At 44.4% G+C, this 23,535-nt stretch overlaps 1 protein-coding gene and 1 long non-coding RNA gene across 7 annotated transcripts in view; one reads left to right on the top strand and one right to left on the bottom strand.

The window, feature by feature from the left end:
• Positions 1-408: 408 nt before the first annotated feature.
• Positions 409-23,535, bottom strand: part of ERBB4 (erb-b2 receptor tyrosine kinase 4) — a 578,878-nt gene continuing 555,751 nt past the window's right edge. For 3 of the 5 annotated variants that reach the window (XM_064433627.1, XM_064433629.1, XM_064433625.1), the window contains exons 26-28: positions 11,814-11,861; positions 10,707-10,998; positions 409-8,784 (exon numbers count right to left, since the gene is read on the bottom strand). In XM_064433627.1, coding sequence (XP_064289697.1) covers positions 8,348-8,784; positions 10,707-10,998; positions 11,814-11,861 — 777 coding nt within the window. In that variant the 3' untranslated portion in view covers positions 409-8,347. The remainder of the gene's footprint in view (positions 8,785-10,706; positions 10,999-11,813; positions 11,862-23,535) is intronic. The other 2 variants (XM_064433628.1, XM_064433626.1) reach the window with 1 other exon arrangement.
• LOC135308557 (uncharacterized) lies at positions 8,781-22,677 on the top strand. 2 transcript variants are annotated; one of them, XR_010368960.1, is made up of 3 exons: positions 8,781-10,415; positions 12,693-12,776; positions 17,272-19,328. It is a non-coding gene; the product is annotated as an uncharacterized LOC135308557 (long non-coding RNA). The 2 variants fall into 2 exon arrangements; XR_010368959.1 differs by lacking the exon at positions 8,781-10,415 and adding an exon at positions 21,131-22,677 and having other exon boundaries at positions 11,007-12,776; positions 17,272-17,466.

The following is a 23,535-nucleotide window of genomic DNA, read 5'->3' as shown; positions in this document are numbered from 1 at the left end:
CACCCAGAGGGTGCTTGTTGGCATAATGGGGTATGTGGTTATTGGGTTAGATTTAATGTGTGCACTGAATTCATGTGTCTAAATACACACAGGCATCATTTCCCCACACCACCCTCTACCCCTCCAGCAAAGAAGCTGGGCAGATAAATCAACCCAGCTGAGCCAGGGCAGCTGGGGGTGAAGGAGCTGCAACTGGACACCCAGTGAGTGAGCTGGGGCACAGGGCATGGGCACCAACACCTCCATGGGCTGTGGTTTGTTTTAAAAGGAATGAAAAGCTCAGAACTGCACAACTCTGGGATTGGGGTGTAGAGTCCAGTTCAGGGCCATGCCAGGGCTTTCCACGGACTCTATGGCACTGGCAGCACCCAAGCCACCTTCCAAGAGATTTCACTTATGCACAGAGACTTTGTTTCATATTTTATTGAATTTCATTTATATTAAATTAAAAATATATTTCTGACAGATTCATGTAACAAAAAGGCAGAACAGTTTTCAAATTGTTCAGCTGGGATGAGCGTGGGTTGATGCAAGGTGGGTCGCAGTCTACATTTGCCTTAACAAACAGATAAAGCTCTACCCCACGGACCATGAGGAGAAACTCTGGGCTGCACACGGGAGTGGGGAATAGAACCACACAAAGAGAAGATCCACAGGTTTCTTCCCAGCTTCCAAACAAGACAAAAGGGAAGGGAAAGGAAAAAAACAAAAAGAAAAAACCCGAGAAACCATGAAAAGAAGGGAAATTATGCTAAAATATGTACCTAATATTAACCCAGGTCAGTAATTATTTTAACAGTGTATAATTCCCAACAGCTAAAATATGAGAAAGGAAAGGTTAAAGTAACATTACGCCACACACGATTGGCATACCCTACTGTGTAAGCAAGTGCAGAAAGTCTGAACACACCACAACAGTGCTAAAACACGGAATCACACAGAATGCTGAAAATGGTACCTCTAACCAAAACCAGAGGGTGGGAAGGGACAGAAAGGAAAGGGGAGGAGCGGCTTAAATCACAAGCAAATTACCTATATACAAATCAACCCTAAGGACAATTATGTTCCAAACAATGGTGTCCACAAGGAAAATAAAAGCAACATTATCCTTATTTACAAATGCAACTAGCTGTGTCTTTAACAAGCTATAAAAATACTATTCACATTTTCAAAGTAACATACAGTAGGTATTGAATTTCTTTTTTTTTTTTGTTTCAGAAAGGCAGCTAACTCTGAATGCATCACTTTGCAAGAAATGAGTGTCTTCCCCAACTTGCTGACACTTCTCTTCTTCTGAAGGTACTTCATAAGGCAGAAGCATTGTTGTTTGATGTTGTGGCTCTTCCAGAAGGTGGAGGATTGACAGGAACCCAGACCACCCCACCTGTGTGTGCTGCTGGTTCCTCCGGGCTGGGCCATGCAGGCAGCATCATCAGGAGTCACCAGGAGCTCGGTGCTGTCCCAGTGTCACCTGCCAGGTGGGAGCCTTTGATTCCAAGGGGACAGTAATGTCATACCCTGGGCCTGAATTGGAGCCTTTTCTGAAAAGTCAGTGGTTCAAGACCACCAGGTCAGGAAATGAAATTTGGCTATCTCTGTTCTTAGAAAGAGACTTCTTTTCCCCTCAGTTTCCCTTCCCAGATACCTGTTTAGCAATTCCAGCTTACAATATTGGGGAAGTAGCAAAAACTGGGCAAAAGAAGGGATTAAAACAATTGTGAATAATGTATCAAATGGGTACCGATTTCCATCTTTAAAATGCTATAAAAAATTCCCAGTTTTCTCATTCACCTGCATTTCCCTCTTGCATTACCCCACCCTAAGTACCCCCACAAGCAGCCAGTACTACCTCCCATCCCAAATCCAGAGGAACAGTGATTTCATGCATTCAAAGTTAGCTACCCCCTACACAGCTGCTCAGTTAATAATCGACCCATTTAACAGCAGGACCAGTTTATGCTACATATGTCAGAGTACCTTACCTCGAAAGAACAGCATACATATCTACACTTAGAAAATACCAGTCACAGTTCCCTACTGTGGTTATCCCAAAAGGGTTTAGTCTTCAGAGTGCTATGGACAATACAGTGTTTCCCCCCTAGGAGAGCTCAAAGGTTGGGCTGGGGACCAAACTGCTGGCAAACGGTGCTCGGTGACAGCCCATGGCCCCTGTCCCTGTGGCCCTGGTCACACCTGAGCCAGCAGCCTGAGGGTGCTGGGCAGGATTCACCTTCACAGCAGGTGAAGGGGTCATCCACAACACTGCTGGAGCGTGATTTCATGGCTTTTTTATTGGTGAGGGGAGAAGAACTGGGACAGAACTACTCACACTGCCTAACACCTTACAAAACTCCCCTTAAAACCTCTCTCTGCCAAGGTCCACAAAGCTCATCTATAATAAGAAAAATTTAAAATAATCCAGCTTTGATTCCACTATTGGGATGTCCTTGGGCTTCCCCCTCACACTTTTTCCTATGGGGATGTCCTTGGGCTTCCCCCTCACACTTTTTCCTGTATTGCTGCCCCAGACCCCGTCTGGAGGACACGCTGGGCAGAAGGTGTCCCTCTGGCTCTGGTTAGGAGATGAGACTGGCCACAGTTCAATCTCCACTGAGTCCCACCACCATCAGTCAGACCTGAACAACCACAGAGTTCCCTAAAAAGTGCTCTGCATTGTCCAAACTTACAGGAAGATCCCAGCCATCACTGCAGCAGCACCAACCTCAGCCTCTCCTCAAGAGCAAGGAGCCTACCATTGGAACAAACCACCAATCCACACAGTGGCAAAACAAAATTGTACTAAAATAACATTAGAACTAACATGGAGACATGATTTTTGGACATTTTAGAGAGGTCCTTCTAACCACATAGCTTTATTTTTGTTATTTGTTTCCAGTCTGAAAGCCTCATTTGTAACAGTGACCTTTTCCACCTTTATAAGAAATGCTTAGCAACAGGCAGAAAATAAAAGAGAGGGAATCCTGCACAGACAGTGGTGATTCACTGAGGCTACTCTGTGGGACAACTGCAGTTCCCTGCTTATGAACATAAGCACTAGAGCCAGCCACCCTACCTAGAAAAACAATCTGAACCCAAATCCAAGATTTTTGCATAACCCCAGATGAGCTGTTTTGTCAGCAGCAGAGGTGAAGATCCACGGGAGTGAGACCACAGCAAGTGACAGCTGGAAATGAGCAGGTACAGAGACTTCATGTGCCTCCACCTTTTGAAAAAGCCTTGCCAAAGGGACATTGTGGTGACATCATCCCCTCTGAGGTGCCACCAAAGGGGTGACTGAAAACTGCAGGCCTGGCTCCCATTATTCTAAAGCCTCTGTTTCACCAGCCACCCTCAAGCCAAGCATCCTTCCAAGCATGTAAACACCTGTCTGAGCTCCACAGTTCTGAAATGCACTTGGGAAGCCAGGGTGGGAGCAGCCAACCTTGACTCATGGGAACCACCCAGGGCACTTCTGGTGCTCCCATTCCTTCCTCCCTACAGGGCTGGCAGGCTGCAGTGGGAGTGTCCCTGTGTGTCCCTGTGGGGGCTGTCCCTTCTGTAAGGACATGCCTGCCCAGGGTTCCAGGACTGCCAGGGAAGCACAGCTCATGGGGATGCCTCCAGTTATCCTGGGGAATTACATGACCAACAGCCTCATTCTGCCTTGTCTCCACATCTCCCAGATGGAATAAAGGAACTCAAACAATCCCATAATTCTGTTAGCTGCCACCATGATGTGCAACACCTACACAGACACCATTAGACAAAAATAGATCTTTTTCTTTAGTATTTGATTTTCCATCCCCAAAACCAAGCTGTATTTCTAGGCTGACTCACCTCACAACTCATACTTCTCCCCTGTGCTGCCCAGCTCTACCTAAAAGCTATGGAAAGAGTGGATCCACAGTGTCAGGGCTGAGCTGCTCTTCCAGAGCTGCTATTTCCCTTCCTCCTGGGCCAGGCTTGGTGGTGGCTGAGGGTGAGATCTTTAGTGGAAACAGGTGTCAGATCATTGCATATGAGCCTTGCAGTCAAGAAGCACATTTTCTACCAACTACGTGGTACATCCAGGGGTAATACAGCATTTCTTTGTACACAGAAAAGGATTTCAGGGTACCTCAAACAGACCTACATGGTAGCTCCTACTGCAGATTTATTTCCATCTCTTGCTACCTGAGAGAGATAACCTGTTTGAAATATTAGTTATAAATACAGTTATAAATACTCTGCCACACCTGAGCCAATGGCCATGTAAAAAAATCCCTCCTGGCTGTTTTGCAGAAAAAGAAAAATCTGAAAAGATCTGAAGAAGTAAATGTAAAAGGAGTTGGTATCAGCCAATTATGTTACAGTGAGTGAATCGGCCCCAGCATCTGCTTGCAGTAACCCTCAGGTAGGTAATAACAGCTAGGACAAGTGACACTGAAAGAGATCAGGAGGAAATAATAAATGTTGTTCTCTTTCCTTTAGCAGGTTGCTTTGTGCCTTGGATAATGGCTGATCCACACTCAGGTAAAAACGTGCTCTTGAAAAGTTGGTCACTGCTCTCCTGTGACACGGGCCATGACAGGAGGAAACAGAACATTTATAAACAGGAGATTGCATTCTAAAATCCACAAAACCTAACCAGACACCTCTGTAGCACTAGGGAGTGAATCACATTCTGTTGGTATCCGCACCTGCTGCTTTGTGCTGACAAAATGCAGTTTGTGTGTGGATATATGTGCTTTCCCCCCAAACCTGCATTAAATACCACGGCTCTCATCTTTCATCCCATATGAATCCCAGCTGAATGCTTGCCATGATTTTGCCATGTGCACTTGCCCAAGTTCTTTCCCCAAACCAGCAGCAATACCTAGTAGGGCAATTATATGAGTTAGGGACAGCCAGGAGTTTCTGCTGGAATTAAAGCAGCCAAACAATTCTGCTCTCAGTTTTCCTTTCTTTTTTCTTTAGCCATGATTAAACTATCTGTTGCAAAGAGGCAAAACCTGCCAGCTGAGCTCAGAACTTCTCTTGCAGAGGAAAGGGGCAGGGTTCAGACATCTGCTGCTCTCTGGGTTGGGTCACCAGCAGCCTCAGCACCACACAGGCCCATCTGTTGGGCAAGGGGTGACTGGCACAGCACGGAAACTCAAGGGTCAGTTTTGGCAACTGCAACTCAAATCATAAGCTCAGAAAATAGTAAAAAAAATTAAATTGAGAAGCTGCAGTGTGTGGAGCTCTCCCTCATCCCGAATCACTGTGTTCATGAAGCCTCTGCCTGTCCTCTGCTATCCCAGACCCCACTAGCATGGCTCTGCGTGGCTCATCCTGGCTGCCAGGCAGAGCCCAAGCTCCTGTTCCAGCTTTCCTGCTGTCCCACCTGCAGGAACCTCTGCATTTCCATGCTACTTAATATATTATAGCACACCCACAGTCAACAAATAAAATTAATAAATAATTCAAGCCTTGTAAGAAAGAAAACGTTAAATTGTTAAACCCCACCTGTATTTACATTTGGATTACTCCATGGGCTTGTTTCTAACATGAGCACTACTTCATTACCAGAGGAACAAACAGGCCTCACCTTGTGTGAGCAGCTCCATCCCACTGCCTGGCTCTGGAGGTGTGCCTGCCTCTGCCCCAGCAGCCTTTGAGCTCATCTCTGAATTCAAACATGTGAGCTCCATGCTGACATGTTGCCAGCATTTTATTTTATATTTTTTCTCCATTAGGAGTTACTCTGTTACAAGACCTGTTCAGGGACAAATTAACCTTTCTCCACCTACCTATGGTACTGCTGAAACAGGACACCGACGTTCCTGTGCTGGTCTCTGTCCCCAGGCAGCTTGGCAGCATTGTCCCAGCCTGGCAGACCCTGCCTGCACACCCTGTGAGCGTGCTGTGGGCAAACCTTCCCTGGAGCAGCCACCCAGGCCCTCGTGTGCCCCAGCACATGCCCCTGTCCCCTAAGATGGTGAGGAGCTACCAGAGGCACCAGAGTGCTCAGTGCAGGATTGTATCCATCTATCCCACGACAGGTCATATCACCACCAACCACCTCGGTACCACTTGACCCAAGATCTCCTTATACCAGCTCAGAGATCTGTGCCTGTTGTTGCTGCTTTCAGAACCTCCAGCTATGTACTCAATGCACACCTGGACACGCCTGGTGCACCAACAGCTGAACCAGCCTTGTGGTCACAGTTTGCTTTCCATCTACAAGGTTAACAACCAAGCCAGGTTTAACATCTTTTCACACCTTTGTCAAGCTGACCTACTAATTAGCTTCAGGTAGCTATTGCTTGTTTCTTATGCCCTTCATGTTCCCCAAGACTAAAGGTGGAAGCTGTTGGAATGGCAGGATTTTAGGGGAGGGTGATGCCATTTCCAGACCACTGGTTGTTGCTGGTTTTGTTGCCAGGTTAGGTCACCCCAAAGATCTCAGCCCTAACAGAGCTGGAGCTCATAAACTTAAACACTGTTGCATCACCCAAGATTGCCATCCACCAGGTATGGTTTCTTCCCTTTAAAAGCTTTGATGGATAGAGACAGGAAGATCTCCAAAGGTTCCTTAAGATGTTTGGTGGGAAGCAGGCACACAAATGCTCTTACACACACAGTGTTGGTGTGCCAGGAGCAAGCCTTGGTGTCTCGGGCCCTTGCACCTCCTCTCCCAGCTCCATCTGCCCCAGATCACTAAAAACGTCCAGAACTCTGGTTTGAAAGAGATTTCCAAAGAGGAGCAGGTCAGGGGGTGTCTACCTAAAAACTGAGGTTGATAAAAGCAGAACTAAGTGCAAGGAGACTGACTCATACTTATTTACATTTTTGACAGAAAGCTCTGCAAATCATGCATGTTTTGACTTCTCAAACCTCATATGCACTGTCTTCTGTGCCAGAGTAATCCTCCTTTTAGAAAAATGATATTCTGTACTGTGCTGTGAGCCAGAGCAGGACATTTGCCTCCCCTGATCCTTTCCAGGCTTGCTCTGCTGTCCTTCATAGAGCAGCAGGAAGAACTGGCTGCTCTCTCACTGTATTCTCTGAAGCAGTCACTGCATCGGCCTCTCAGAAGTGGCAGACATTGTTCCAAAGACTTGATTTGCTTCATTTTGGCATTTCCACAGTCATCCTTTACAAATAATTTATATTTCTTTTTTAATTTAAAATTATTATTTTGTATTTTGCTGGTCACTTCCATATTGCTTCATTCAAAATCCAGAAAACAGTTCAAATAAAATCAGAAGTTAAGTGCAAACTAACTTTCCAGTGAACCGCTATGTGCGTTTTCTCCAGTCCAGTGTCTGTCTTCCAGTTTAAAGGACCCTTCCCACCCCACCCCACAGAACATCAAACTCTTCAGTTCTCTGTCTTGTCCTCAGTGTTGCCTGACAGCATCCCCAGCTCCCTTCATGACCATGAAGAAAAAAATTAGGGAAGAATTAGCGACAATCTTTTGAAGTGTTCATAGTCAGCAGGTATAAAACAGGAAAGCAAAGCTTTTGGCATACAAATCTTCATTTCTTGGCCTGGTTTTTAGCTTCAAATGAACATATTGGAGGTGTGGTTTTGTTGCTATCTTCTGAAAGGTGCTTTGTGTTTAAAGTGATTGTTGTGTTGGCACACATACAAAAATGGTCATGTCGGGTACCAGTTCTGAGCAGGAGTCTCTGTGGCTGGGAATTGGCACAAAATCATGGAGTGGCTCAGAAGAGGGGCTTAGCTGTATGTGGGAGTCACATCATCATTTCTTGGAAAGCCACAATGAAGATCTGAATGTTTTTGAAAAGCTATGTTAGCCATTTTCAGTTGCTGGGATAGAAAGTGTTAGAGAAAGAAATTGGATTCTCAATCTCAATTACTACGCTATCACACAGGATATAAAAATTGTCCATTTTTCACCCTGATGGAAATTGCATGGAGATTTCCAGGAATGCTGTACAGACTCTCATCAGTTCCTGCTGAAAGAATCAGCCTTTCTGTGGCTTTCCCTACAGTTGAATCACTGAGAATGAGCTCAACAGCAGCACTGCCACTGGCCTTTCCTAGTACCACCTGGCTTCTCTGGGCATCCAACCCCCGCGTCTGCCGAAAGTGGGAAAGGCCAGGTTGTACACTCCTTCTTTCAGTCTCTTTCCTTCCTTCCTTCCAGGCTCCCAACCCAATCTGCAACCAACTCCAAGACATCCTTTCACTTAGAAATATCAAAAATGAGTGAACTGGCAAGAAGAGGAAGCTCATGGGAGGAAGAGAGGGAGGGAGGGAGGAAGGAGGGTCAAGGGCAGGGAGAAAGGGGGAGCGAGAGGGTACGAGTGAGGCAGCTAGAAGGGGTTGCCTTTCCACTTCAGTGAGAGCACAGCCACTACACCACGGTATTCCGGTGTCTGTAGGGCGGCGGGGGCAACACAGTGCCAGGCTTCAGGGAGAACTCGGAGAGGTATTCAGGATTCTCTGCCACTATGGGCCGGATCCGTCCATTCTGTTTGTAAAAGTATTTTGTGCTGTACTCTTGCAGGTAGTCCGGGTGCTGGAGGGTGCTCCGCGGGGGCAGGCTGTGGTTCCAGTAGTCTGGGTTGTCAAATGCCTTCTTGGCTTTCTCTGGCAAATTGTTCTTCAGGTACTCGGCGTTTTCCAAGGTGTTGGCAAAGGTGTTGAGGTACAACGGCTCGTTCACGTACTCGTCCTCTGCTTTGGGCTGCCCGTTGGGAGCACTGTGGTACTCTGGGTTGTCCACAGCTTGGAGATCTCCATTCTTTCGGCGGGAAACAAATGGGTTCTCTTCCACTGGGTTCAGGTAATCTGAGGAAAGATTAAAAAAATAAGTCAGCCAGAGTGATAGTAATCCATCTGTGTAGAAGAACTTGGACTAGAGCACCCTCCTCCACCTCAGCCATTCCAAGAACTCCAAATGGGATCAGAAGCCAACTATGTTGAACACATATACACACACACACACACACACACACACACACACTTGTGAAAAATTAAGTATTTACAAGCTAAACAGACAATGTGGGTTAAAACAGAAACCTTGTAAAACTGACTTATCAAACACCCTAGCCAGCTAAGCTGCAGCTCTTACTGAGCCCATGTGCTCCCCGGGACTTCCTCTCACTGTATGATCCACAGACCCAAACACACTGAACGACTTCAGCCTCTGCAACCTTGGACCTATTAGCAAACCCGCTGCTCTGCAGTCCTTCCATCCAGAAAACTCTATAGGAATCTTAGCTAAGACTCTCTGCACAAAGCCTATCCCCAAGGGCTAACTTTTAAGACAGCCTCATTTCTAACAGAACAATTTGCCTGATTAAAAACCTTCCATCCCTGAAGGACAAAGGGCCTTGAAGCATTATTAAAAAAAGGTTGTACAAATGAGCCCTGGAAAGGGAACAAGAGAGCCTTAGATCAGCTGCAGAATGGGACTTGGAGCAGGCTGCTGTTGCCTCAAATCACTTGCTGTGGATTAACACCCCATTTCCAGCAGCACGGTGCTGCTCAAGGGCTCTGCACACACCTCCACAGAGAGTCCTGGTGTAAGGGGTCACCTGGTTTCATCCAGAATGGGGCCAAAACTATTAGAGGCAAAAGTTCAACAACCAGTGAACACCTCTGAACCCACAACTGTCACTGAATGTGAGCTGAATAGCGGGAACATTTGTTTTTTTAGTGATGACAGCCAAGCAGTGCTTTGGTTTGAACCCTGCAGCTGGCATGGAAGTACACACATACAGTGTGTGGCCACACCGTGACAACCCTGTGTCTGTGCCCAGGGGGTCAGGAAGGAGCTGCTTTCTCTCCTGAGCTGCTACTGCCACATCCCTGAGGGCTCGGGTGGCTCCTGCAGAACTCTGAGGATCCCCTGGGTGCACCTGCATGGATACACACTGAAAGTAAATCACTGCAAGGGGGACTCCCACAACTGCTACTTGCCATGGGTCAAGCCCCAGGGCTCCCTCCATTCCTCCATCATGTAACACAAAGGACAAGTGGCTTCCAAATTCTTAGCAAACACACCAGTGACTTGTCATTTACATTTGCATTTATTAATTTCCTTAAAGCTAATGCAAAGCTTGGGAAGCAAATTAATAATGACACATCCCCTTACATCTAAATGACTGCTATCATTATTTAAAGAGGAAGAAATGAATGAGGGCAAACTGGGAAGTGCAGCATGATGAGCAGGCACAGATTTAGGCAATCTTTCCCTTGCAGTGATGCTCTCTTTAAAGCACATCTTGTTCTTTCAATCCTAGGCTTCTCTTGGGTATAAAATGCCAGCTGTGTGTATCAGTTCTGTGATAGGTTCAATATGACATTTACCAAGCACAATGCCAAAAATAAGAAGATCAATAAACAAAGCAAAGTTGGGACTATGCCTGGCTGAAGATAGATCCTTTCCTTGGAAATAACTGAAGATTTGTGTTTGGGTAAGAAGGGGGCTTGGCTTTTCTTCAGTTCTCTTGTTATTTCTCAAAAAAAAAAAAAAAAAGTAAAAGGGGGACTTACTAGCTTTGCCATACTGGCACATCTGAGCATTTCAAAGTAGAAAATTAAGGAGAGAAAACCAAATCCCCGTGTAAAGGAATATTATCCTAGTCAGAATGTTTCAACTTGATAGGTAACTAAATAAAGCCATTTTTGATGAAAAGCTGCTGCTGTAAAAAGAGAAGAAATGCAGCCGGGCTAGACCAGGAGCCTCCTGGAAAGGCAATATTTACCTGTTTTAGCTTTGTCTCTCATCGGTGTCATGTACCCGTCCTCATCCAGCTCTCCCCGCACGACCCGCTCGGGAATGAAGACGGTGGGGTCAGCGCTGTACCTCTGGGTGCTGCTGTCCTCTTTTGCCAGGGTTGCCACCTGTTTCTGCATCGTGCCATTGCAGCAGGAGTCTTCAAAGATCTCTGCTGTGGCCCCTTGAGCAGCTGGGGCTTCGGGAATGATGCAGCCCGGAGCCCTGTATGGCATTGGCACCTCGGCAGTGTAGCCGCCGTCCCGGTACACAAACTGGTTCTGTTGGAAGAAGGAACACACAGCATGGGAAAGGAGGCTCCTGAGGGGAGAAGCTTCAACAGCAAGTCGTGGCTGTGCCTGCCCTGCCCATCCTGAGCTTCCAGGCTTTGGTGTGGACCCACAAAGCATCCATCTGCCCAGCAGTGCTCAGTGGGGATAGAAATAGGGCAGGAAAACTTGTGTCCTGCTAGGCAGGTGGAGGCTGGACACTCACAGCTGCAAGAGGTGAAGGTGGTGTTTCCTCTTCTAGTACTCTGGCAACCTCCCCTGACTTCTGATCAAAGCCCTTTAAACCTCATGTTTGGAAATCTCTTCCTGACTGGGGATAGAAATCATTATAATCTCTGTTTTTTCTGGGTGATACTTTGAGTGTGTCCTGTGGTGGGAATCACGGGGTCACCCACACTGTGTGTAATTCCATCAGGAAGTGCATTTCAGGATGCTGAACTGTGTTTGTATTGGCACCTCAACTCAATGGATTAATTCAATCTACTATTTTGTTTGTTAGCACAGACATGCAAGGAACTTTCATCATCATAGCCTACAGAAAGGAAGGAAAGATCTACAGATCCATCCAAGCCTTTCACCTTTCACCTCTTTCAAGAAAAGTTGTCAGAGTTTTGGGTGTGGGTCCTTGAGAGTTCGCACATGAATCCAGGCTGAGTCTGGAGATCTTAACTGTTTGATTCCTTATATATACACTTCATTACCTCATTTTGAGTCATTTATGCAGGAGAAAAGAGTTTGAAAAATAAAAGAAATAGTGAAGAAAGGAGGAAAGCCTGAAAGATGAAGGCTAAATGTGAAATACTTACTCCTGACATAGGGGTGTAGGCAGGAGGAGGGCTGTGTCCAATTTCACTCTAATAGGAAAGAAAAATGGATGATGGATACATAACAAGAGGCCACAAGAACCAAACAAGTCACATGAGCTGTATGAGCTAACTGGGAGAAACATGCACACCAGTCAGGCTTCCTGACTGGACTCAAAATTCAAATTCATCCAGGACAAATGCCTCACTCCCAACAACAAGCTGTGTGTCTTAGAAAAGCAAGTCTTTTGCCAATAGGCTTGACTTCTGCACACAGGGCTGTACCCCTCTGCCAGTAAAAGTTTAGAAGATTAGAAGCTTTAAAAAAATACTGTTCCAGGATGTTATTATGTGTCTGTGGGCTCTGCTCCACCCTCAGCACAAAAGGCCAAAGCCACTGCCCTATCTTTAGCTCTTCTTGGCTGTGACTCTAATATTTAAATACCTCCTCTGCAACTACAACAGCACAGTAACAGGCCCTCTTAGCACAGCCCTGTCCCAAGATGTCACCAACAATGGACTGCCATTAATGTGTTGCTATTTTTGCTGACAAGAGCATTTCCAGTCAGTGGCTGCCAGCTAAGATCACTATAATTGTGTTTTTTCAAGCCTCCCCTTTAGTGCTGTACTAAACATATCTGTCTTGCAACAGCCCTTACCACAGAACCTTACACATGGCTCTTCTCCACCACTGCTGTCTGCACATTTTTTTACTTTACTGTTTTTCCCCATGAGCTGTTTTGCCCTGTGGCCACTGTTCCATTAGAACAGGAGGCAAAGAAAACAACTGTGGTGCCATTTAGTTGGCTTGAAAATTTAATATAAATGTTTAAGTGTGCTTAAATTGACTGGTAATTACAATGTGAGGTCCTAATTTTGTAGGCTTCCAAGATTACCCTCAGACAACTCTTATTGGTCAGGACATGAATCACACTGTGAGAAGGAAATATGTTTGGATTTTACCAGGTAGAACATTTTGTTTTGTATGTGAAATGCAATTTGCTTTGTTGATTTTTGGCGGGGGGTGGGGGGGTTTGGTGTTGTTTTTGCATTTTAAATACTATTTTTAAAAAATCAGCAGGTGTTTCTTCACTGCAAAGCTCTAGAATTTTGGATTTCTGATTCTAGAAGTCTCACTGGAATTATCATCTCTACCTGAGATAGACAGAGACCTTAGTGGCTGGTTGCTCGAAGACCTCACTACATAAGCCTACTTTAGAAGTCTCAGTTTGTATACTAAAAAAAAAAAAAATCAATCCTAGCTCCCTTTTGATGCTGTAATGTGAGTTTTACCCACCAGCTGTGGAGTGCACACATCCATTGACAGGGGAACTCATCACACCCCAGAAGGAGCCTCACTTCTTTAACTGAGCAGCCCTCCTCAGAAATGCCCAAGATTTAATTCTGTACACCACATGATTGAATTTTAGGAAAAACATGACCATGCAGAGAAAGAATAAAATCCAAGAAAATGTCTCCTAAAGCCTTTTTCCAAGGCCCCCTGGTACAAAACACCAGTGACACATCAGCTGTTATAACAGCCAATATTTGTGTAAAATGAGCCCTGATCCAAGAGTGGTAAATAACATTTCTGTGAATATTGGCTTGTGTTATTGCTTTCTATTCATTAATTTCATTTTCCAATTCCTTGCTTCTAAAATCTCCTGAAGGTAAATATCTCCTCCTTTATGGCAGGGAGATAATATTTTCTGGCTGCATCTTAAACTGCAATGAAATCAAAGCCCTGTTGTGTCCAGCCCCCTTGCTGCTGCAGAGCTGGTTTTCCTGGCCAGACACAGAAATGTTGACAGGGTTGCACAATCACTGCTGCTCCTTGCTCTTAAGCAGCCTGGTAAACTCACAGGACTGAAAGATTTCTCTGCTGAAGGCAAGACTTTGGCAGCATGAATGTATACACACGTTTGAGCCCACTCTGATACTGCTCCAAGTGCATAAACCCAGCTCCCTCCTCCTCTCCTTCACAAAAAGCACCAAACACAGAGCAGGAGTAAAACACTCCAGCCTTGCCACTGGGATGCTGCTCCCAAATCCTGTGCAGAGCTATCCTGTGCTCCAGGCCTCGGGCAACTCAATGATTCTCTGCTTTCAGCAAAAACTGGCAACACTTCTTTGTACCACTCATCAGTCCTGGGCTGTGTGCCCCCAGAAACAACTCACTCTCCTCCTTCCCCTAGGAACTCTTGACCTAATTTCAAACCAAGGGAGTTTCCAGGCTCCAGTCACCAAACCAAAGCTTCCTAAGATAAGAGACCTTGCTTCAAGTTTCTGATTTATGGGAGTGTATCTGAATAATATTTGGGATGGTCTGGTGGGGCTGCAGGCAGAGCACACAACAGAGTGTGTCCCATCAGCCCCCAAGCAAATTCCAAGGGAGCAGCCTGGTATTTTACAACTGATCCAAACTGAAACTCAAATAGGAAAGGCCATTCCAGGAGAACAGCCACCTCTGCTTGGCTGCAGTCCTGCTTCCGCAGAATTTGCAGATTACTCTGCCCTGCTCCAGACAGCAAATATTTCTGAGATGAAAATCAAAGGGAGAAACATGCATCATGAGATCAGTGTGTAATGTTCAACAGAAATGGAATGCTGTTCGTGCACAGACTTTGCAGACCTCTGGGGGCTTCTGGTCCCAGCCCCTGCTCAGAGAAAGGCCATATATAAATAGAAAGGATTTGACACCTCTCTGGGCTGTTAAGGTTCAAGCATATCCATCCCTACATAAGTCTGCCATTCCCCAGCCATAAAGCTGGGGACTGGGGAACCTTTATGGGAAATGATGATGTCCCAGCCCCTTTTCCAGCAGTACCTGTTCTCAGAATGTGTCACATGTTTTAACTTAAATGTTGATCACAAGTACAGAAACAACGTAAGCATCAGTTTGCTCCAGTCTCCAGCAACTGCTGCTTCCACCATCGAGACACAAAACATTCAGTTTAGATCAGAGAGGAAAAAAATAAATGGAGGAAACAAAAATTAAGTCTTAAGATTAAGAAAGAAAGATTAATCTGATTTTTTCTGGTTGCTGTTTGCCAGAGGACAGGTAGGATTTGCAGGCAGCCTGGGCTCTAACTCAGCTCCCATAGGCTGAGATATGCCAGCCATATCCTGGCAGAGTGGTGGATTTAAGACATCCCTGAACCTGTCCAAAGTCAGTTTGGGTGTTTCACTGGCCCCCTGGGTTCAGCTCCGTACTGACCAACTTGGCTTCAGATAAATCATCACTCTTGAATAATTTTCTCTCATAACAAATGTCTGTTTTTATACTTGTTAACTCTTTTAGAGCAGTCCATATGGATTGGGACACCCAAACTGCCTTCTAGGAATAATTTAGTCTGGACTGTGAACAATAAATGGCATACATCACAAACAAAATCTTGGCATGGGAAACAACATACCCATACACAGCACAGAGAATTTCCTGTGCTGTTACTGGAAAATACCAGATATAAACCATACATTTTCAGTCTAACACTTCACCAAGTAGAGAAGTCAAAGATGACAACACTGCCGATGAAAATAATCTCTTAAGAGATGCCCAATTTGGGCACAAAACTCAGTATCCAGCTACACTGACAGGAGAAGGTAGGGGAAATGCTTTTCTGTAGCCTGCTCTCTTTGAGCCTGATACCCAGGCTGGAAATAAAAGCATTCTGCTGCATGGCACCAAAGGCTTGGAACCCCAGATGTTCTCTGGAGCTCAGAAACCTGCACCCATCCTCCACCCCACCTTCAGAGGGGCTGGCAAAAGGATTTCACCTGGCACTATTTGCACTTTGATCTAAGCATGACACAGGGATGGAGATGCAAGGATTCCCTTTGCCTTTTATTTGTGTTAATGCATCTGAGTGTCAAACAGAGAGCAGAGCAGAAACGGCGACAGCTGGCATTGCCTATCTTTTCCTTTCAATCTCTTTGACTCGCCCATCCTTCCTGTCACCCATGACTCGCTTTCTGTCACTCTCTTTTTTAATACACTCTCCAAGACACTTTACAGTAAGTGGCACCTTTTAGCACTGAGCCAATTCCCCACGATTTGAAAGGGATGAGGTACCATTTCCCACCTGTTCTAACAATTCCCTGTGGGACAGAGGGGTCAGCACTGCTCCTGCTCCTGGGCTGTCCAAAACACAGGACCAGCAGCATCTCCTTTTCTGTACAAACCTCAAGCTTCAAATCCCAAAACAGAGAAAGGATGGAGAATAAGACCAAAACCACAACATGCCCATGATTTTTTGATTGTGACATGGAAGACAGAAAATTTTTAAAAAATAGAAAAAAGAAAGGCACAAAAGAAAGTTGATGAGCGATGCTGGGAGCAGCAGCAGCCCCCTCCTATGTGCATGCTGCACTGCCATCTTCCCCAGCCTTTTTTATACAGTAATCAAAGGATATTCTGAGCCTCTCAAAATGCCATCAACCCTCATTGAGAATGAAATAGAGCACATCTCCATCGAAGCCTTTACAGCAGTAATCATTGCCACATGCTGGCCTGAACAGGGAGCTTTTACAGACAAAGATGAGTTTTAAAAATAAAATAAAAAAGCCTTCCTAAAATCTGAATAGAAACTTGATGATAATCTCCCAATTTTATTATGCAAGGGGGAAAAGAAACCCATAATTGTGCACTCTTGGTCTCTTAAAGCAAAGAATAGGCTTCTTGATGAAATGCTGAGTTGATTTAGAGCAGGGCTGAGGTTCTGGTGGCAATAATAGTCTAAAAGAACTAACCATCCAGCTGATTTGGATAAAATAATCATTTTTCAACATTCTAAATCTACACTTCATCTGTGCCTCCTCCCACTTCTCCCAACTGCATCTTTTGGAGAGTCTTTTTATAGCTTTGAAAATTATTTTCCCCTCCCCTTCCACAGCATTCAACAAGGAAGGCAGACTCTTTACTCTGGCTCACAAAGGGCATTTTTTAGGCTGTGCTGGCATTTAGCTCCATTGCATCTATGTTTAGAAAGTACAGTATTTAGTATTTATTTTACAGGATGCTCTCTAGTCCTCCTGCCACCTGGGAGCCCTCCCAAAGCATTATCCCAGGAGTCCCACTGCCCTGGGACACTGAGCCCTCTCCACTTTGGGGGCCAGACTGGTGTTTAAGTTGTTAAGCTGCAACTCTCTGCAGCTCTGCTTGGTGCACTTGCAAATTGTGCCCCCTTGTATTTTTCAGGTGCTTTTACTATTTTAAGAAAACCACAAATACTGTTCCTCACAAATGGATATTTTCCACTAACAGTTTCTGCTTCACATCTCGTCACAAAAGAAAAAATTTTCTCCCGGCTCTCATAATTATTTCCTGACTCTCAGTCCACTTTCCCATCTACTGAATTATGTAGAGTTGTTTAGCTTGCTGTTTTCCAAGAATGCCTCATCAGTGCAGTGTAAAAATATTTATTACTTACTCTTTTTGTATCTATTGACTTTTTCTTTTCAGGACAGAAAAGAAAATGGATCAGCTGTGAGCTCTCTTTACTGTTAACACAGCCAGCAGCTATTCATGGATCAAGCAGATGCTGCCTGATTTTAAACCAGTTTATATTAAAGCTCAATGAATTTACATGTCACGCATCAGGGATGGAAGCAGTGTACAGCTCCAGCTCTCCCACCAGTTCCACTGAGCTTGCAGAAGGTACTGTGAGGTGGTAGCTTTGTTATTAATCCATTTTACAGTTTGTAGAAGCCAAAATGTCATCCAATTCTTTAGGAAAGTCTCTCACTCTTTATGCCTTTTAACTCTGTAGACTCTTCTCTGACTCTAAAGCTACATGCCTGAATACAGAAGCCTGAATGTGACAGAAAACAGCTAAAACATTTTAAAAAGTCCTGTTTTAAGGCACTTTTCTGCAAAATCATGAGTTATTTGACCAGTTGGTCCTGATAATCAGCTCAGGCTGAGAAGGGTTTACTCCTTGAGAGATATCACTGATTTCAGCCAGCCTGGCTGCAAAGCAAGAAACTAATTGCAGTAAAGCACTTTCAAAGAATTCTCTCTGAAGACCCAGGAATTATCTATTCAATTTGAGTCTTCCATAGGAATTTTCTTCCTTTCTCCTCTAGCAAGACTAGCACATTTTAAAAAGCACATATTTAAATAAAAGGTATTTAAATACACCTGTTCTAGAAACATATATTTTGCAAGAAGCTTTCCCTTTTTATGTAAAATATTAAGACCAAAATAATTTTTCATGCAATATATTTTATGGTGTATTTTTGCATGCTTATTCTCAGTACCTCTTCACCCTGAGCAATGAAATTAGATTGACTGGTATTAGTCTGGGTTCATCTCCTGCTTTGCATGGATAAGGTTGGCCTGCTGCTATCTACACTTTCAACAAAGACTAGAAACAGACCCAGAAAAATTTTCCAGGAGAAAAAAAGTAAATAGGTAAAATACTTGTGGTGGTGTGCCAGACACCAACTAAACACTAACAGCTCTGTGGAAGTGCTTAATGCAAAAGGCAGAGCAGAACAGACAGGAGCCTCCTACCACCAGAATGTCATTAAAAGTTAGAAAATGGGAATTGGAGCTCTTGAAAGGGGGTTGGTGGAATTTCAGAATTACCCTAAAGGTCTGAAGGCAGCAAATGCAGGAGTTGCTTAGACTCTCCTAGGGAAAAACACAAAATGTAATGTTTAGCAAAAGACACACAGAAGGGCTTCATACAAACTTCTCCAAGTAATCACGCAGTTTTAAAGAAGCAAGAGAGCTGATATAGAGTTACTCAGTGTAATCATCTGAAACACCATGAAATGCTTTGAATCAATGTCTAGTTCATTTACAAGACCATCTGTTCTGGCTTTGGAGATTTTATTCCCACACTTGCAAAAGAAAGTGACAGAGGCAAAAAAATGACTATTAAGAATTTCAGAGAGTCTTTGATCACCTTTTAAGGAGCAGCAATTAAAGAAAAGGGATAGAAATAGCTAAAGAAGACCACAACCTGACAGACTGCCCTAAGAGGTACCAAATTTAGGGGAAGATTTGGTCATATTATTTTTTGGGGAGATACTGCAGAAGCAAAAAGGTGGCAAACACCACAAACAAACCAAAAAAAGGACATCTGTGTTGTCATCATTGAACAGCAAACACAAATGGTAATATCCTGTTTAGCCTATTAAGCAGAAGAATTAGAGAATCACAGAATATCCTAAACTGGAAGGGACCCCCAAAGATTATTGAGTGCAGCTCCTGGCCCTGCACAAAACACCCCAAGAATCACACCATGAGAACCAGAGATTTCTGATAGCTGGCAGCTCCTTAAATCTAGCACAAAGAAGTGTGCATGGCAGGCAAGAACAGGATCCAAACCCTGCTAAACAGTCAGCGTTCATTGCCCAGTGAGACTGTGATGTATTTTCCATCCTACCTGACACAACCAAGACAATCTTTCTAAAAGATAAACTCCATCTCAAATAGAATTTCTGCACTTGATCCAGAAATTAAGAGACAGGAGACTCTTGTCTATGCTATGCCAGAAGGTTGGACAAAATACTCCACACAGACTGGAGGTCTCTTCACATATGTTTTGGATTGACCTCAAGATGAAGCAGTTTTGCTGCCATCAGTCCCATGTGGCCAGGACACATCTGGAGAAATGACATACACAGGAACACCTAATTTCCTTCTCTTACAAGAAAAGAAATGGGGAGCAGGTGCTGCTCACACAAGAGGAACCATGGTCAAGCCACAAGTGCCTCCTGGCTTTGCCAAGGGACAAGGATGCTGCACTACCAGAACTAAGGGCACGCCAGGACTGCAGCAGTGGCACACCAGGTCCTGCTCAGAGAACTGAAAACTGGCTCCCAGTGTCCCACAGTCTGCTTTAGCCAAGCAGGATAGTCTCCATGGGCATATGGATTAGACATCTCTGAAAAAAAAAAATCGCTTGATATTAATTGCAGGGTTGGCAGGTGTTTCCATGATGTACAGTGCATGGAATAAAATTACAGGGACAGCATCAATAAACAGTATAGACAGTTTTCATCAGGAATTAGCCAAGGATTTAGAGCAAAAAGCATCATGGGGCACACAGAGTGCTTGCTGTATTAGCATTATCTCTGCACACACAGGACAGCACTCGTTACAAATACCTGAATGAATCATCTAATGGATGGGAATGCAGGACACTCGAGCACTAGCTGGGGTCCTGTGCTCATGGAAACACTGCTGAGGGCTCAGCTTATCTCTCAGAAGCACAGAGCTTCTAAAACTCTTATTTTTCTAGAGTATCTCTGGACAGTGGAAAATAAAAACTGGAAAAAGCCAGAAACAAAATTGCAGCTGAAGAGTTTCAGATTCAATGAAAGGATTCAATTTAGCTTAGGATGCTAATTTTTATTTAAAAGCTGCAGCAGTCTCAGAGTGTATTTCACAACAGAGGTCAGGTTGTGAGCTTGTACAGGGCTCTGCTCCCAGCAGCACAGGCAGGTCCCAAGGACATGCCAGCAGGGATGTGATGGAAATGCTGGAGCTGTGTCTGAGCCTTGCAGCTTCATAAATCTGTGTAACCCCTGGAGGAGGAAGGATGTGAGACTTCCTGGGGAGCTGGCAATTCCCAGAAGCCTTCCCTCTCCCCAGCCTTCTATCCAGGGGCTGCAGCACTGCAGTGTTAATGCACACCCAAATAGCTCTTTTTTTCCCGTGGGTGGGAGTGTTTTACACAAACCTCCTCCAGTGCTACCTCTCCCACCAAGAAGCTGCAAGGATTTAGACCTGAGACCACCACAGGGCTTTCCTGAGAAAATAAATGCTCCTGTTCTTCCTTTGTGGGAATCAGAAAAGCAGAAATATCTACAGACACTGACTAATTCAATCTGCAGCCTTGAAAGGAGCTTGGATTGATGCAAAAATAAAGTACAGAGACATTAAGTAGAACAATCATAAATTTATATTTCTAGCTGTAAGTTAGAATATACCTTAAGTAAGAAACTGTATTGATAAGAGTGAAGGGTTTATAATGTAGAGGTGTGGTTGTGCAGAGTAGAAGAGAGTTCTAAGAACTCTGTAGAGTTTTCTTGTACTTATAGATCTTAGAGAGTACTGTAAGTACAAGTTCTAACTTCTTAGAGTTTAGAAGTTATAATTGAAGCATATGAGTCTAAGTGTAACAAAAGCCTATTAGACAAAAGTATCCACAGTGCAGTAGGAATAAGTAAAGGTGATAGGTTAGAAAAGCAAAATACACCTTGTGGCAACTGTTCATTAGACTGGAAAGCTCTATATTGTGTTGTAATAAGGAACTTGTGACTACTTTGAGCTCTGGCTGACTGCTTGCTCCCTTAAAATCTCACAGCCTCTAAGACTGATGTATCTGATCAAGAAATGGTTCTTAGACTTAGAACAGTCCCATCCATTCATTACCAGCAGCAATGAAGATATTACTTGACTTCAGGCCTACGTGTGAGAAGCTTTGTGACCTGCTTGCTTTCCTCCTTCCCACCTCTGTCCCCATGGAGCTGTGCTGCTGCAACATTCAACCAACACTGCCCGCACAGAGAAGGAGCACGGTGCCCTGATGGACTCCTTGGCCACCAAACCTGCCACTGGAACAGCTAAGGTGGGACATAAAGTACTTTTCATGCTTCTTATTCCCTGAAAATGACATGGAGACCACATAGCTCTTGTCTGTGTGTTTTACTTCACCAAGCTGCCTCACAATCTCCCCATAAAATGCAATTTGCCAGACACAGTGAACACAAACTACCTCAGCTGAATCCTTTCATTCGGTGTCCATGGCTGCAGCAGCACCATAATGAGTTTGTGCAATATCAATATGCACTATGCTAAACAAGCACAAATCAGAGACTATCCAAAGGAAACACCAAGACAGAATCAGACAAGTGCAGCTAGAGAGCTCTGACAGCATTTCAGTTCCATGTGATTCCTGTAGCTGACAGCCATCTGTACTGAGCTATGCACAGCAGATGCACTACTACCTTAAAGGGGTGATTGTGTTATGTTTAAATCAATCTTCACTAAAAGAATAGTGAGTGTACTGAGAAACTGACTGCTTCACAAAGGCAACAGGAATGTATGTGGCTTTCTGCACACATGTGTTACCTCCAGAAAACAGCTCTGCAAAGGAAACCAGGAGTGCAGGGCTTCCAGCTCAGCCCTCTCTGACCTCTCTGTCTGATCTGGGTCAGACAACTTGGCTCACAAGCTGCAAACTTTTGGCAAAAGGTAATTCCAGCTTTGTTTAAATGCTAGATTGTTGTACAATGCCAGAGAAAAACTCCCAGCAAGTTACTGAAAAGTGGATACAGTCTTGCTACTGTCATTAAATTGAATTTCAAAGCAAAGCTCCCACTGTCTTTAGTGGTACGAGATCACAGTTTCAAACCAAGACGGGAAATTGTGAGCTGAGGCAAGGAGAAGTCACGTCAAGAATGTGATAGAGTCTCTCTGTATGGCAAAAATAAGGCCTGGGGTCTCTTTCTGCAGCTCTGCTGAGCTCCAGATCACATATGTGCAAACAGCTGAAATGGTGTGCTTTGAAGCTGGGAAAAAGCTTTGTGAAAGTTATTTAAATTTTCATGTAATAACACCACCATCACTAATGATAATATTAGAAATAAATGCCTGTGTTTTCATTCCATGAATATCCCAGTGACCATGCTGGCTGCCCAAATAACACATTGTAAATAAATCTTTCAGAATATTAACTCTGGGATTTTTATTGGAATCCCTCAGATCTAGTGGGCTCCTCAACTGGGCTGGCACCAAAACACAGGGCAAAGGGAGCTGTTTAAAAAGCAAGTACATTTTTATACTGAGCTTTCTCCTTTAAATGTATCCCAGTGTTTCCAGCAAATATGGGAGTGGGATGAATGTAACAAAGCCCCTGTGTCAGAGCCTGCCCTCTCAGCCCTGTGTTGGTGTAAGTGGCAGTACTCCACTGTGGCAAACCAAGCTCCAGTGATTTACATCCCTGTGACAGTGAGCACCTTCCAAAGGTAACTGCTGTCCTTCCCTTCTTTCCTCAGAAGTCGGCAGGAAAGGAAACAACATCTCCAGAGACAGCTAGTAGTAAAGCTGACCTATTTCAGATCACCATCAATTAACTCTTGTAGCCACAAAAAGAAAGTTTCTCTCTTATTATTAAATTGTGCATTGTCCCTACTTCACTGTCATTCAGTGATGCAGGGGAAATGCTGCTTGAATCCAGACATCTCCAGTTTCCTTGCCTTTAAAACAGCAGCAATTTCCTTTCAAACTGACTATTAAGATCAGATTTGTCTTCCTTATTCCCAGAAAGCCCTGATTTCCTCAGGAGAGGGTAAGAAGCTTCCTGCAGGTATGGCCAGAGCATGGACACTGGCTCAGGTTATACACTTGGCTCTTTCACTCACCTTTTCCCTGTCTCACATGCTGTACTCAGCTCACACCTGGGTATGAATTTGGAGCCACCTCAGCTAAGGATAAATGTCCAAAAGTGTCTAAACCATGAGGAATAAACAGCAGCATTTCAAAGGGACTATACTCAGTGTTTAAACTGTGACTCTGGACCAAAAGGAGGCTGCAGAGAAAACAAGTCTAGTTAAAACACACCTGATGCCTGTGTGAATGCCCTCACATTAGCAATGCATTTCACCATCTCTTGGTTATGTGAGAAGGGGTGGCAAGTGAAATGTTGAAAGGTTAGAACCAAGCACAGGAACAGGCAGAGGAGGGAAAACAGATTCCAGACACCTGGCT

This window comes from Passer domesticus, chromosome 10, assembly GCF_036417665.1.
Source record: "Passer domesticus isolate bPasDom1 chromosome 10, bPasDom1.hap1, whole genome shotgun sequence".
NCBI lineage: Eukaryota > Metazoa > Chordata > Aves > Passeriformes > Passeridae > Passer > Passer domesticus.
This window is presented reverse-complemented; position numbering and strand designations above follow the sequence as displayed.